At 33.9% G+C, this 16,242-nt stretch overlaps 2 protein-coding genes across 3 annotated transcripts; one reads left to right on the forward strand and one right to left on the reverse strand.

Annotated features, from left to right (window-relative positions):
- Nucleotides 1–436: 436 nt before the first annotated feature.
- On the forward strand, nt 437–2,072 carry LOC149905772 (pleckstrin homology domain-containing family A member 3-like). Its single transcript, XM_090105456.1, has 5 exons — nt 437–700; nt 796–912; nt 993–1,142; nt 1,409–1,533; nt 1,739–2,072. Exons 1-5 carry the CDS (start codon nt 661–663, stop codon nt 1,940–1,942), a joined length of 636 nt encoding a protein of 211 aa, XP_089961582.1. The 5' UTR covers nt 437–660; the 3' UTR covers nt 1,943–2,072.
- A 4,706-nt stretch (nt 2,073–6,778) lies between these two features.
- On the reverse strand, nt 6,779–10,415 carry PolD1 (DNA polymerase delta 1, catalytic subunit). Of its 2 annotated transcripts, none has more exons than XM_090105373.1 (2): nt 10,275–10,415; nt 6,779–10,151 (listed from the first exon to the last, which is right to left on the reverse strand). In XM_090105373.1, exon 2 carries the CDS (start codon nt 10,135–10,137, stop codon nt 6,886–6,888), a length of 3,252 nt encoding a protein of 1,083 aa, XP_089961499.1. In that variant the 5' UTR covers nt 10,138–10,151; nt 10,275–10,415; the 3' UTR covers nt 6,779–6,885. The 2 variants fall into 2 exon arrangements, with proteins under 2 accessions (XP_089961499.1, XP_089961498.1); XM_090105372.1 differs by having other exon boundaries at nt 6,779–10,155.
- Between the last annotated feature and the right edge of the window lie 5,827 nt (nt 10,416–16,242).

Genomic DNA, 16,242 nt, shown 5'->3' on the forward strand with positions numbered 1-16,242 from the left:
TCAACTAGCTAGAAATCATAATTACTCGACCCCAAAGTGACGCATACGCCTCGCGGGATGCAATAGTGCGCCGCGGCATCCCTTGGAATAAAACAGCAAGACACGTCATGCCACCGCATCCCGCGGCGTGCCGCGTCATGCTGCAGCATCCTGCAACACGTAGCGGCATCGTGGCATCGAAATAAAGTAACTTGAATTCTAAACTGATTGAAATAAGATTCAAATTAACTTCATTAGTAATAAAAACCTCTGCCCTGCCATGCCATGCCGTGCCGGCAGTGGGCGCCGGCCCTTTAGCGCAATCTGCTGGTGCGTTTCACGTTCCAATTAAGCATCAGCATAATTTAGCATTGTGCGGCACTGAGTCGCATTATGCTCTGTAATTGGAAAACGGGGTAATGACAGACGAGCGACGGCCGACGGGAAAACTGTTTACGTCAAAATAAATTTGTCAATGTCGCTATAATTTGGACTGTTTTTGTTCGCAAGCTGTTAAAAAGCTGATTTAATTTAAATAACCAAAAAATTAATAAAATTCTTAAAGTTTTTAAATCTCTATCACTCCTACGACTTACATTATTTCACAGCACAGAGAGAATTCAATATATACAATATAGTGACGTGTGAATAGTACGTGTCCATAATAATATTATTTAATACATGGAAGGTGTTTTATGGAAATGGACAAATTATTGGAATGGTACGTTAAGATTTATTATTAGGAGAATGGTATATAGGTTTCACGTATTTTATATTTTTCTCGTTTGAAAAAAATATACTAATTATTGTTCCTAGGTTGGCAAACAAGATGGTTCGTTTTAGAAAATGGAATATTATCCTATTATAAATCGCAAGATGAAGTCTGTCAAGGGTGTAAAGGTTCGGTGAAAGTTTCAGTATGTCAAATTAATGGTAAGCACCTTTTTTCGATTGTTAAAAGCCTAGTTCTTTTAATATGAATGAATAGACAAATTGTATTTTTTTGTTTTCAGTTAATAATATTGATAATACGAGAATGGACTTAGTTATTCCTGGTCAACAGCACATGTACCTTCGAGCACCTTCATCTCAAGATAGACAAAAATGGTTGGTGGCCTTAGGCAGTGCTAAAGCATGTCTGGAGTCAATTGTGGATGTGAAAGGTAATTTACTTTGTAATATTAAATATGTAGCCTAGAAGAAGCCTATTTACTAGATGTAATAAAAAAATTTACTATAAGTAATATCAAATCAATTTAATGCAGAATAAGCTAATGTGCAAGTACTTATAAGACATATAATATAGCTAATGTTTATGTTATTAACCAATGAATACAAATTAGTTTTAAAAATGTGATTGAAATAAAAAAAAGGGAAATACTGTTATGGTATTCAAATTGTTAATTGATTTAAATAATATTATTTACAGTTATTGGAGTGGAAGATTCTTTAATTAATAAAAAGTCAGAATTGCATCTTTATTGTGATTTACTTATGCAACAAGTTCATGCTGTTAAAAGTGCTGCTAGTCATGACAATGGACCAGATGTAGAGGTATACTTTTGCTTTAAATCAGAGATCATAATTAAACTAGATATACCCTTGCAATATGGACAAAATGAATCTACTGCAATAGGATGAAACCTTCATAAAAAATAAGCCTTAATAATGAATCTGTGGGAAAATTAATTGATTAATCATCTTAAAATATTGAAATTGAGATCAATTAAATATTCATTATTCCATTTTATAATTCCAGAAAATTGAAGAAGCATCAAGTCTATTAAAAGCAACCTGTGACACATTCATAAGAACTCTTGAAGATATAATGAAGCTTACAACCACTGCATCAGGAAACCTAACTCCCTTTGAAGCCCAAGTCCCCCCTATCCCTGCCTCTAAAAACTTAAATAAAAACCTAAAAACAAACTTAAACAGATCTCTATCACAAGATAACAGATGAAATGTTGTCATATATCCCAATAATGCTTTGTTTGTTATCCCTTATTGGCTTGTATATAAATTATATTTAAGAAGTTATGTTGTGAAGCAATATCTTTGTGAGGCCAGAATTAGATGTAAATATCTTATGCCGGGTCCAGACTGGTGAAACGTAACATGCAATGTAACATTCTGCCTTTCATTGCATGTTCGCTGCTGGTGTGGACGCATAGCGCGCTCATAACGCGCATTCACTACGAACCTCCCGTATTCGTGTTCCTTGCCCTTTTGTGTTCGTCGAAAAACCGACAAATTTCGGATCGCTCCGCGCGCGGCTTGTAATGCTCGTAGCATGCGCGTGTAATGCACAATTCGCGCGCGCAAGACGTCCAAACTATGAGAAATTGTTACAAAGTGTGTTACCTTTCATGATACATTGCAGCAATGTGGACTTGGGTTGTTGAGGAAGTGATTATGAGGAAGAGGAGGAGGAAGAGGAATTTTCACACACAAATTTAGGGGATGCGGATGAGGAAGAGGATATTTTTTTGAGGAAGAGGAAGCGGATGAGGAAGCGGATGAGGATGAAGATGATAGGAAATTATAATCATGATTAAAAAACAAAAACTTTTAAAATTAAAAATTAAAACAAAAGCCATTCTCCTGTCTGTACATATTGATATTTAAGGTTAGGGGAGGTTAGCTCGCCCGATCGCGAATTTAAAAAGCCTCTAAGTACTATACTATTTGAGTCACGAGCCGAACTCAGATGAGCTTTTGTTTATGCATATTACTCGAAAAAACCTAATCTATCTCAGTGCCAGAAGCGACATTAGGCGATTTCCACAAAAAAAACTAACTGGTAGATATTAAATAAATAAATAAATAAATAAATAACTGGTAGATATTATGTAAGCTTAAACAAATATGTGCGTTACCCAGGCAAAATGTTTTGCTTTAGAGAGATGAGACTTAAACAAATAATTAGTGTATCATGAGGAGCAATTTGTTTACTAATAGCAAAATTTGTTTGAATTGTAGTTTTTAAGTTATTTAAGAAAAACAAATTTTGCTGGAGTAACGTTTGAAACGTTACCCAGGCAAAATCGTCTTTCAAAAATTAGTTTCAGCACGGAACCAAATACATGAATAGATAGCTTTTGTTGCGTAGTAAATGTTTATAAATAGCAAAATTTGTGTGTGGTATAGTTCTTTAGTTATTTAAGATTTTGCTGCGGTAACGTTTTGGGATTTCCCAGATCTCGAAAACGGCTCAACGCAGAAGTTTGAAAAAAATACCAATAAAAGACCTCAATTTGTTTAAATTTGTTTAATCATTAGTTTTTGATTTGGTTGACGTAAACCAATGTAATTAAATGGTTTCAAAAATCAGAAGAAACGGGTTTGCAAGTAAACCAATACACTTATAACCAAATAAACAGCTGTAAAAAATACCCGTGGTTCGACGCTTGTTTACATCAGAAATATTAGATTTCATACTTTACACATAAAGAAGATAAAAACAAATTTGATTTATTTTAGACTGGTCGTACTTTAGCGATCAAATACGCAGTTCCCACAACATTAAGAAACATGGCATACTTTAAACAAATTAAAATGATTCCTGAAAATTCCTTCCTGTTAATTGCAGCTTTGAATTACGGCTCTAATGAAAGTTATCTCAAAAACAAGATTATGTCAGCAATTCTCTAATGAGCCGACCAAATTGAAAAGGTCACATAAAAGCGACCGCACCATACATAAGCGCAACCATCTGAAATGAACAGGATAATATAGATGTTTTGTTAGTACAGTTGAATACAAAAGTTTTCTGGTCAGGTTAGTTAAAATAATAAAATGGTTAAGATTCATTATTTTTATTTAAAAAATCAGTCTCATACAAATTATATGTATTGCTTTGCCTTAGCATCAACATTTTTGAGTTTTGTTACGTGTTACTTAGAGTGAATATTTTAACATTACATGTGACTGCCACAGGTGGATAACCCGTGAACCAATCATTGTCAAAGCGTCGTAACCTTCTTTTAACTTAATGTTGAAATATCCACTCTAAGTAACACGACATAAAGCTCATATTTCAATACCACAGTGTGACTTGAGTTGGAATTGAGTCGGCGTTGTGTGTGTAATGTGCAAAGCACATTTAATGTTTTTTTTACAAAATATGTATTATCGGCTTGCCTATATTTCTTGCCCTTATGAGGGACGGTTTCGAGCATATTCTATAAAAAATGTATATAATCACAAAACTTTTAAATGAGAAAACAACAATATAATAAAAATCTTCCAACAATTATATAAAAAATAAACAACTTTTACACTTATGTACCTATTTAAAAATATAGGAAACAGTACAGTTTTTATCATTAATAACTACTAATATCACTCATAATCACAGATTCGTACCTAATTCAATAAAATTTGTGTGGTCATTGGGACCGTATAAAATTATGTGTTTTATGCTTCCAGTCTCTAACGTTTTAATTACCTACACTAATGAATATATAAAAATAACGTTTTTCTGCTTAACTGTACAAAACATCGGTTACCAAGCTGCTAATTTGCGAAGATTACCCGTACGTACGGTGCAGTCGCTTTTACGTGACCTTTTCAATTTGGTCGGCTTATTAGAGAATTGCTGACATATTCTTGTTTTTGAGGTAACTTTCATTAGAGCCGTAATTCAAGGCTGAAATTAACAGGAAAGAATTTTCATGAATCATTTTAATTTGTTTAAAGTATGCCATGTTTCTTAATGTTATGGGAACTGCGTATTCGATCGCTAAAGTACGACCAGTCTAAAATAAATCAAATTTGTTTTTATCTTCTTAACGTGTAAAGTATGAAATCTAAAATGTCTGCTGTAAACAAGCGTCGAACCACGGGTATTTTTTACAGCTGTTTATTTGGTTATAAGTGTATTGGTTTACATGTAAACCCGCTTCTTCTGATTTTTGAAACCATTTAATTACATTGGTTTACGTCAACCAAATCAAAAACTAATGATTAAACAAATTTAAACAAATTAAGGTCTTTTATTGGTATTTTTTTCAAACTTCTGCGTTGAGCCGTTTTCGAGATCTGGGAAATCCCAAAACGTTACCGCAGCAAAATCTTAAATAACTAAAGAACTATACCACACACAAATTTTGCTATTTATAAACATTTACTACTCAACAAAAGCTATCTATTCATGTATTTGGTTCCGTGCTGAAACTAATTTTTGAAAGACGATTTTGCCTGGGTAACGTTTCAAACGTTACTCCAGCAAAATTTGTTTTTCTTAAATAACTTAAAAACTACAATTCAAACAAATTTTGCTATTAGTAAACAAATTGCTCCTCATGATACACTAATTATTTGTTTAAGTCTCATCTCTCTAAAGCAAAACATTTTGCCTGGGTAACGCACACTAAACAAATTGTTTGTTTTTTAATTTAAAATGACTTTTGACACACATTATTTGGTAAAATATGTTTTTTCTGAGTATGAGAGAAAATGTTATATTATTATTTTTAGATATAAGTGTTAGGCGCAGATATAAATATGGCGGTAAGACTCTACTCTTGTTCGTTACGTTAGTAGAGTCCGACTCGTAACTCAAATACATAGTTTGTCTAAATAGGCTTTGTAAATTCGCCGCCCGATCGGATCAGCATCCTCATAAATTTCCTCTAAATTTTGAGGAAGCGATAGCGGAAGAGGATTTTTTTATTTTCATTTTTGAGGATGCGGTAACGGTAGAGGAACCCAAAATATTGCGGAACTTCCGCATTATGAGGAAGAGGAAGAGGAATCCTCAACAACCCTAATGTGGACGGTGAATTCTTTCATTGCATGTTACATTGCATGTTACGTTTCACCAGTCTGGACCCGGCATTAAGCACCAAATCAGTTGCTTGAATGTATGGAATTCTATATTAATTATGTACATGTATTTTTCGCTGTGATAATTAATGTTACTTTAAATTTTAATAATGTACTTATAAATTGTTTAAATTAAAAAAGTCAGTAATTCAGGATCGATAAAAATCACAGTAAATATTTGAAGTACATATGATTTGTTAATAAGAACAAAAATAATAAAACAAGAAAAAAAATATATTAACTGACTTTTGCACATACCCTTATGTGCATCAAATTTTTAGGATGTAATCAACATCAACATACTGGGCTTCATCTCTCAATTGTGTTTTGTACTTAAAAGTATTATTTCAGATCTACATTTTATTGTAAATAGTTAATATAAAAATGGAATACTTATTATAAAATTCCACATTCCATTTGTCTTATGACATGTTATGAATCTATATATCATTCCTATTTATGTTTTGTGTATTAATAAAAATATAGATTAATATTGCATTTTATTTAGTACTAGCTTTACGCCCGCGGCTTCGCCCGCTTTGTCTAAAACATAATAAATTATATACTAAAACCTTCCTCTTGAATCTAATAATCTCTATTCAAAAAAAAACCGCATCAAAATCCGTTGCGTAGTTTTACAGATTTAAGCATACATAGGGACAGAGAAAGCGACTTGTTTTATACTATGTAGTGATAAGTAATTTTATTGGATACTAGCCCGTGGCTCCTCTCCTGTTGGTCGTAGCGTGATGGTATATAGCCTATAGCCTTCCTCGATAAATGAGCTATCTCACACCGAAATAATTTTTCAAATAGGACCAGTAGTTCCCGAGATTAGCGCGTTCAAACAAACAAACAAACTCTTCAGCTTTATAATATTAGTATAGATTGTCGCCATTATCATATTGTGATATCTGGGCTTATTCTATTCAGAGGATTCAGGATTCAAGAACTGAAAAATATAAAAAAATAGATTTCAATTGCATTTATTCATACAGTTGAGATATATATCCTAAATATCAATATCTTAGATCAACATTTCATTACGTTATGAATTCTTTCTTTTTCAAATCAAATTTACCAAAGAGGTTCACCAAAGCGTAATACAGTCTGCTCTTGTGTATCCAACTCCATACCAACTTTTTTTCTCATATAAAAAATTGTGCAATCGCGATTTGTACATAAAACTTCTTCATGTAGACTTCCTTGGCACCTCTGACATTCAGTCCAAAGCCTTGAAAACTTATCTTGAAGTTGTCTCTGTTTGAAAATTTCAGTTATATATAATTGACCTTCTTTGTCCAAACAGTGATCACACAATGCTTTCTTTGTGTCATTTGGCATAACTGATTTACACCCAATACACTTTTCCTTCTTTTTGGTAAAAGCTGCCAGAGCTCCAACCTTTGAAGTTACCATTGCTTTTGTTCTAGTATGTTCTCCTTTCAGGAGTAGTGATTCTGCTTTCTCTCCTAGTATTGGTTCAAAGATTCTTAATAATGGTTTAGATAGTTGATTCTCTAAATAATAACTAAAGTCTATGGGTATACTGTTTTCTAATACGAAAATAGGATCTTCTGCTTTCATGTATGCTGGTGTATTTTTAGCAGCACAACATATGACAAATGGCACTCTATCACCTAGTTTTGGAGCAGTGCCTGCATCACGCTTTTTCATTTTATTTGCCAATTCTACATGAGCTTGTTTAGCAGCATAGTCATTTTTTGCAAGTTCCTTTGTAATCACAAGTTGGGATATATCAATACGATTACACAGTAAATCAGAAATAACTTGTTTAGCATATGATACAGCACCATCTGGATTTCTGTCAATAAGCAGTTTTTGAAGGCAAGTGCTCATCATGTTCGAAACAAGGGGACAGTTATCACGCCTTACTGTTTCAATTCCCTTGCAGTCCATTTTGTCATATGTTTCTGGCTTGGTAAAGTATAAACCTGCATACCTCTTTTTGTTAATAAGCAGATATGGGTAATAGACCTTTTCAAATTCTAATTTTATTGGTTTTACAAATTTAGATGTGACAAAATCTGCTGCTTCCCTTCCCAATTCCATGCTTTCTTCTAATGTTTTTACCCCAAATTTAACCATTACTGAATCAGTATCACCATAAATAACAACTGCATCTTCTTTATACCCATTTGATTTTCTATATTTCTTCTCAACTTCTGTTTTGGTAAATTCAATCATAGTCCTTCCGTAGGCAGTTACACTTCCTGATATTTCAAGGCAAGGCAGTTTACCAACTTGAGCTCCTGTAAAACCATACACAGAGTTGGCACTTAACTTTAAGGCTAATTGTCTTCCATCTAAAATTGACCTTTTAAAGGGATCTTTTTCTTGTTTCAAATCAGCTTTAGCCTTTTTCCTGGCAGCTAATAGAGATTCTAAGATTTCTGGTAAAAGTCCTCTCCTGACATTAGACTTTACAAACATATTTTTAGAAGGAGTTATTGTAACATCCTCAGCATCTAGATTTAATTCATTTTGCATATTTGGTGGTACTAGTGTTGTATAGCATAAATTATGTGCCATCATAATACTGGGGTACAGTGATGCAAAATCTAATGTAGATATAGGATCTGCATAGTAGCCTTTCTTTGGCTCTATTACAGTTGCACCTTCAAACTGGTCATCAGATCCATGACCATGATAAGTTGGCATTAAATACCCGGCTTCCTTAGCCTTACGAAGTAACTGACTTACTACCTTGATCTGTTGACCTCGGGTTAAAAGACATAATAATGGCACACCAGTTACTCTAGCCATTTCCATATAATTAATGATACACATTAGTTTGTTAAGTAATTTTATTGGTAAATATGCATCCTTTAAACAATACATAGCTAGTCTTCTTCTAGTTTGTTCATTTTCATTTTGTAAGTCTGTGATTATACTGTGGTGAACATCCTCTTTTTGTTCTTGAAGAAAATGATAACTTACAGCATTCAATGTATATGATCTCAGTTTGTAATCTCTTAAAAGTACAAGAAGTAAGTCAAATGGTACCCTTCCTTCAAAATTAATGCTTTTATTTTCTCTACGCCCCATTTGTTTAGACTGTATCACTGAATCCTTTATGACAGATCGTATATTTCTAATGCGTCCTAGGAAATCAAAGTTGTCAACCTTTAAATGTTTTGCTCTGTTTATTAAGTAAGGCCAGTCAAAATTACTAATATTATATCCGGTTATGATATCTGGATCTAATTCCCGGAAAAAATCTGACCATTTAGATAACATTTCTGACTCAGATTGGAAACTATAGACTTGTGAACCAACAATAGGAGCACAAGTATTTAAAGTAAAAACATTTCTAATATATGGCTCCATTTCTCCTTGTCTTATAACCATGGATGCTATTTGAATAACGGGATCATGGTTAGGTTCAGGGAAAATGCCTTTCCTACCAGCACATTCAATATCGAAGCTTAAAATCCTTACTGGAGCAACTTTAGACCACTCGCCTTCAGGAGGATGAGCAATAAATGTATTCCAAGCAACATCAACTTCTATTTGACATCTAGATTCAGGTAATAATTTTCCATTCTTATTCCTAATAGACCACTTTTCAGCAGGTAACTCTATCCAACTACAGCCTACTAATGCTGTGTCTACCATGAAACGAATATCAAAGTCAATATTTGTTTCATAAAATGAAGGATCCATTAAATTATATGATGTGGGCTGCCTCTCAATGAGGCGTTTTGCAGCTGCTATCAATTTTGGCAGAGCAACAGATATTTTTGCAAACATAATCTCACTGTCACCTTTATAATACATTATGGATTTTGCTTTTAGTAGTTTCACCTCTAAAACAGCTTCTCTTATATTATCTTTGTTAGATCTCAAATCCTCGAGCATAGCTTTATTCAAATTACTTTTGAGTGTAGAACATTGATTTTCACCAAAATTTAATGGCACAGTAACATAAAAGTAAGGTGTAAAACCATGTACATGACAACAAACAGAATTTCCTTCCATAGTAATTCCATACATACGCATAACAGGAACAGGTGCTAGTTGAGACCCTGGCATACCTGCAATTGGCTGCCCATTATAATGGTCAACATCAAACTGTTGAAACACTAAAGATTGGGTATTGGGGTTCATATCAGGTGGTGTCGATCGGGACCATTTAATGTTAGTATTTTGATTTTCAGGGCCTTCACCAAGTATATAAGGAGTGTCAAAGTCAGTTTCCATTCCTGCCAATGTCTCTTCAAAACTAGCCGGCATTTCATCTTCATCGTCATCTTGCGACTTAAACCTCTTTGCTGGTGGACCTTTTAATTTATTTCGTTTATCCATTTTAAAATTCTTGACTACCTAATAAAAAGTCATATATAGTTTACGTACAGATATTTGAATAAATGTAAAATAATAATATACAAAGTTAATGAAATGTGTAGTAGATAGTTCCATTAAACCATCTACATAAGTCTTACCGATCGGTTTGTGAAGGAAACGCTCCTTTTCGTATATAACAACAACGTTAATAAGTGTTTCAATCAAGTTAAAAATTGCGTAAATTGTTAAAATCTCTTTGTTCGAAATAATATAATAACTTCTCAATTCACATTTCACTTTCCCGCTATAATTGGATGTCAATTGTCAATTTTATCATCTGACATTATTTTGTACAGTTGACACTTGACAGTTCAATCAGAGTGACAGTTTCATTTCGTTTATATTTTTTTAAGCACAGGACGTGTATTTTTGACGATGTTTTTTTCTTCTTTTTGGACTGTGTAGCGCATGTCGCGTGTATCGCGGCTGCCGAGTAGGTATCCGACCGTTACGCGACATGCGCTACACAAAGCAGTGTTCGGAACCGTTCGAACAGTTTCACTTTTACCGTGGTTTCATAGAACCACACAACATTTTGTTTGATTTTGAATCGATTTTGAACGATATAATTTATGATATAAATGATTATAATGTGGATGAAATTTACGCAAACAGGAGTTTCGTATTGACGGTTGTAAAAAAGATATAATATTATACCCTTATTATACCTAAACCAAAAATTGTGGTAAAACCACAGTATTACAATATCCAGTAAACCACAATTTACCCGCTATTGCCTATTATGTTGACAAGCCTATATTATGTTGACCCGACCTGTTTGCAATATTCATGCTTGATGTAAACCCATGCAGTACTTTTTTAAGTTTAGCCCGGACATACAGTATTCTTTTAAAAAATGATGTACAGTTTTGACTTTCTTCAAAATTTTCTACGATTTTATAATGTATTGTATAGATTTCAATGCAATCCAGAATACTGCCTTTCCTCAGAGCCCTTCATTTTTCTGTAAGGATCATAATATTATGTAATTCTAGCTTTCCACCCGCGGCTTCACTCGCGTTCAAAGAAAAACCCGCATTGTTCCCGATCTCGTGGGATTTCCGGGATAAAACCTATCCTATATGTTAATCCAAGTTACTCTCTGTATGTGTGCTTATTTCATTGTAATAAACATACACATACATCAATTCTCACAAACTTTCGCATTTATAATATTAGTAGGATAGGATAGGCTTGGACAGGATATGAATTAGGATCATAGGACAGGGTAGGGTAGGGTGACAACATGTGAACTTTTTTTAACAACATGGCTGACCTGTCGATATTAGTTCATTTTTTCGCCGTAGTGGCGAGGTTTGCAGAGTTATAAAAGTTTGCAAACATAGAGAGTTCTTTGCTATTAGCTTAGCTATTTGAATATAATGTAAAATAAAAATCGGCGCCATATTCTGTTTTCTAAAAAAAAAATACGTGTAGCACTCGAGGACTGCCGCGGTAAAGCTATTGCATAGCTATTGCATCGCAACGCTGTGCCGGTTGGAGTGTGTGGAGTGGGTGTTAGGTTTTTTCATTACGGAATTTATACATTCGGTCGCCGCGCTCAAAGTCTGAGATAAAAGATATGCAATAGCTTAATATTTTTTTTATATACAAGAGCTTTTGATTCACTAACAGATGGCATTATCTAAATAAAACATAATATAAACATGCATTTTCGTTGTGAAAAGGGATGGATTTTTTTAAATTAAAATATGACATCTAGATAAATGTAAGTAATCAATAAAATGCTATTATTAACAGACCAGATAATTTCCATTACCATTACCAGTACTATACCATACCACTAATATTGTAATACTGTGACCATACTCTTAGAATTAGATCTAATAAACTTGACCTGCCGGCAAGCTTGGTGCAAAGTAATTGCCGCCTTGCACACGTGACACGCTAATTGTTAAAAACTATTACCGCTATCTACATAAATTGAATATCATTATCTTAAGAACGTCAATGTTCATTATCCTATCTAAAGTGATTACTCATCTGCGCGACATTGGTTCTTGGTATCGATAATTGAATAAACTCATTCATTGCTATGAAGCTATAAAGCTGAACACATAAGCGTTTCGATTGTGTTATTTTATGAGTTCATCCAGCTGCATTTCTTGGCTATCTTTATTAGTTGCGTTGACCAGCTTAGTGTACAAGTATTTATCCAAGAATCTACTGGTGACAACGCTTTATTGTCATCGTCATGTTTTTAAAGTGAAACTTTTATTACATCGCGATCGTCTCAAACTTTTTGGTCTGTGTAGCGCATGTCGCGTGTATCGCGGCTGCCGAGTAGGTATACCTACTCGGCAGCCGACCGTCACGCGACATTCGCTACACAAAGCAGTGTTCGGAACCGTTCGAACAGTTTCACTTTTACCGTGGTTTCATAAAACCCCACAACATTTTTTTTATAGAAGAGGATAAGACGAGTTCCGTTCACACATTTCAAAATTTAATGACAAAAAAAAATTAAACACATATATAATATGGAAAATGAATATGAATTGCAAAAGGGATTTACATTTCTTACCTTCATCAAACTTGATGAAATTCTCAAGACTAATTGAAATAAATATGAATAGGTACATAGTTGTGAATGACTTATTGGATTGCAATGCACCTACCTATCTTATCTAGGGAATGTGCCATCCCTCGTAGTCCGTAGAACGCGGTGGGTAACCACTTAGCGCACTGTTACAAAAGCCGAGAAAAGAAACTTTACTTATCTGAAATTCTTACTTATTATCTGTTGTTTCAAGTTTACCGTAACGTATTGTTTAAGGGAATCGGAAGGATTCTTGACACTCAAAATATTATATTGATTGTCAGGTGAAATGGGGTATTTTAAAGCCGTGTCATATAATAAAAATGGAGAGAAACGGGGCATCATTCTCTACCACATTCATTAACAGAGTGCATCTAGGCCCATGTTCCATAAACTACTAAGAAATTTTTGATAATTATAAGGCTGCAGCTTTGACATTTTTTTATCTTTGCTCTGAGTGTAGGATTCTCAGTAAGGTTGCTTTCTTGTTTTGCTATAAAAGAATTTAATTGGTCAGTGATTTCATTTGAAAAATTATTCATAACCTTTGGATCGTAACTGAAGAAATAATGAAAGAAATGCATTTGTAAGTTTATGTACCTACATAACACGAATTTTAACATAATACATTATTACAAGAGTTAATTATTTATCTAAGAGCTATTACGCACTGTCGACCAGTCGCTGGCGACTCAGTCGCCGGCGACTGTGACGAGCATTTAGATAATAAGGTCATATTATAGCATTATACAAATATGAATATATGTACTTAATTTTTTTTTCATTTAATTGAAAGCTAACCTTAGATTTTTCCTCAAATAAAATTTTCATCTAATAATTATTTAAATGTTTGCTGCATTGTGTGCTGTGTAGTTACGCATAACTTTGTTTTGGACCGCAGACTTGTTTAGTTGGCGCCGTTCGCAGATGAGTTCTATCAGCTTCATTGACAATACATGTGCTGTAACTCTTGAAAGATCAAAGGTCCATATACAGTAATACCACACTATTATTCGTACCGAGAATTCACAAGAATTAAACAGGAAGATGACAAAGAAAATATAATTTTAGAACAGTTACTAATTCATAAATCAATAAATTGAAATGACTAATTCGTCGCGTGTGGTATTCATTTGTGAATGATATTTCTCAATGATAACTATGTTACTAACCATGCACTTATTTCGTACCCACACTTGGAATATTACAAAGCCATATAGCAACAGCAATAATATTATTTACCTATATCTCAGTTTATTTTGGTTTGAACTTAAGTGCCAAAGGTTCTGATAAGTTTGGTAATTTCTGATATCTTACGCATATCTAATTAATGTCTAAACGCTCGATAACATAAAAGTTACAATATAATATTATTTGTAGACACAAAAGCTTTTAAAATCCATGAAAAGTTCGTTGACCTCATTACTACAAAACGGATCTAAAGGAAGTGAACGATACTTGAATGACTTCTTATCAACTCATTGAGTGACGACATTAAAGTCATCACGATATGTCAGTCACACTTTGCCCTCTGTATCTTAATTTTATACTTAAAATTGTAATTGAGACTAACCGAACAAATACTACATTGCCATTCCGTTTGCACATTGTGGGCCAACTGGGATAGCGGGCCAGGGATAATACTTTCCAAGTATAATATATAAGCCAATTGCGTTGGTGTATTTATAGAAATATCAATACTGTTAAATTAAAGTGTGGATAAACGATTAACAGATTCAGATAATGTTACTTTGAAGTGTATAATGGAAGTGCGTGGGCACGATCGTGCGTCAATTTGCTTAATGCTTAGTGCGCTATCGTCACTGCCCTTTTGCATAATAGCGTGGTAGCGTGACATCACTGCTAATCCCGTTAAATACCGCTTTATCAAATATTTGCATTGGATAGTTTTGCTCTCTTATTGTGTGCCCACGCGATGTAAGTGCACAATAATTGCGTTTCGATTGCGTCAGTGAAACGAGATTACCAATTTTTGGTTGAAGTTCGTAGTCTACGCAATACTATCTTATGAACTTTTAGGACATGAATGAAAGATAAATTTTAAACGGGTTATTAGGTTACTACAGATACATAATTATCTATAAAGTATTGTTTTAAAACTGAACATGTAAACTGCACACTTAAATAAATAGTGTTTTTAGTAACTGTAATTTATTTTTCTCTATTATCTAAATAACGAAAGGTATTAAAATTATTGGTAGAAAAATTTTGTTAAACAGTGTCTATATATTTTACTAGTCTTGTCAATTGTAATTACAACGAGGCTTCTTCAGAATTATTAGAAGCGGACTGTGAGATCGTTGGGTTAATAGGCCCAATCAGCCCCTTTGTCTGATGTCATTGATTTTATAACTTTCTTTTTTGTTGTTCTGCCCTCTTGCCCTTTATACATTTTCTTCATCCATAAGAACCTTCCTAATTCCTTGTGCCTTAATAAAAACGTCACAAAAATTTTCCTAAATGTTCGAGCTGTTCGCGAGTTTTACCGCTTTTACGCTAAGCGACACATAATATGGAGACTCATTTATATTTATAACTAGCGGTCCGCCCCGGCTTCGCCCGTGGTACATGTTTACGTTTTCTCTACATAAGAACCATCCTCGTACTTCAAGGAATATAATAAAAAAAGAATTATCGAAATCGGTTCAGCCGTTCTCGAGTTATGCGCTTACCAACACATTTTGCGATTCATTTTTATATATAAGAAGACTAGCGGTCCGCCCCGGCTTCGCCCGTGGTACATATTTACGTTTTCTCTACATAAAAACCATCCTCGTACTTCAAGGAATATAATAAAAAAAGAATTATCGAAATCGGTTCAGCCGTTCTCGAGTTATGCGCTTACCAACACATTTTGCGATTCATTTTTATATATAAGAAGAAGATTAGTGCTATGCGTCGAGACCTAAATTATTACCGCCCTAAAGACGCCACTTTGTCGCAGAGCCTTCGTATAAGAAAATACGCATGAAACAAAATGAATAGAGGGACGCCCACACAATCTGCACACAATGAAACAAAAGCTCTTAAAACAAATCTCTATAAGTGAGACCGAGCTTTGTTCCAAGACGCCGTATCGAGCAGAACGAGTTCAAAAGATAATTAATTAAACTCACGTCCGGATATGAGTAAACATAGTAAATTGCAAATGTTTATGAACATAAGGGTAATAAAGTGAACGATCGTATGTGTGATTTACTACGAAGCGATAAGTCTACCGTTCGATATATGGGTGAAAAGAAAGATAGGGACATTTTATTGGTGGACGTTGCTATCTTGTAGTTTTGCTGAGAAAAATAGGTTGTAAAATACAGGATATTAAGTAAACTTATTGGATGCTTTTGATTTATTTCATTGCGTTTCCAATCACAACAAGACTGAACATTAATAAGAAGTAGTAAGAAGAAGTAAGTAAGAATTTATAAAACGATTTTATAGCTTTACAAGGATCCAATTAAACGGCGCCTCATATAACATATTCCATC

The sequence above is a fragment of the Colias eurytheme genome, chromosome 9, assembly GCF_061535395.1.
Source record: "Colias eurytheme isolate Ceu_HAF_F1 chromosome 9, ilColEury1 Martin Lab GWU primary, whole genome shotgun sequence".
NCBI lineage: Eukaryota > Metazoa > Arthropoda > Insecta > Lepidoptera > Pieridae > Colias > Colias eurytheme.

Bases quoted from the DNA above. Each gene is read 5' to 3' on its own strand.
- LOC149905772 (XM_090105456.1), top strand. From the start codon at position 661: ATGGAAGGTGTTTTATGGAAATGGACAAATTATTGGAATG. The intron at 1,143-1,408 runs GTAATTTACTTT...TATTATTTACAG, and splicing joins GTCAATTGTGGATGTGAAAG to TTATTGGAGTGGAAGATTCT. The intron at 1,534-1,738 runs GTATACTTTTGC...TTATAATTCCAG, and splicing joins ACAATGGACCAGATGTAGAG to AAAATTGAAGAAGCATCAAG.
- PolD1 (XM_090105373.1), bottom strand. From the start codon at position 10,137: ATGGATAAACGAAATAAATTAAAAGGTCCACCAGCAAAGAGGTTTAAG.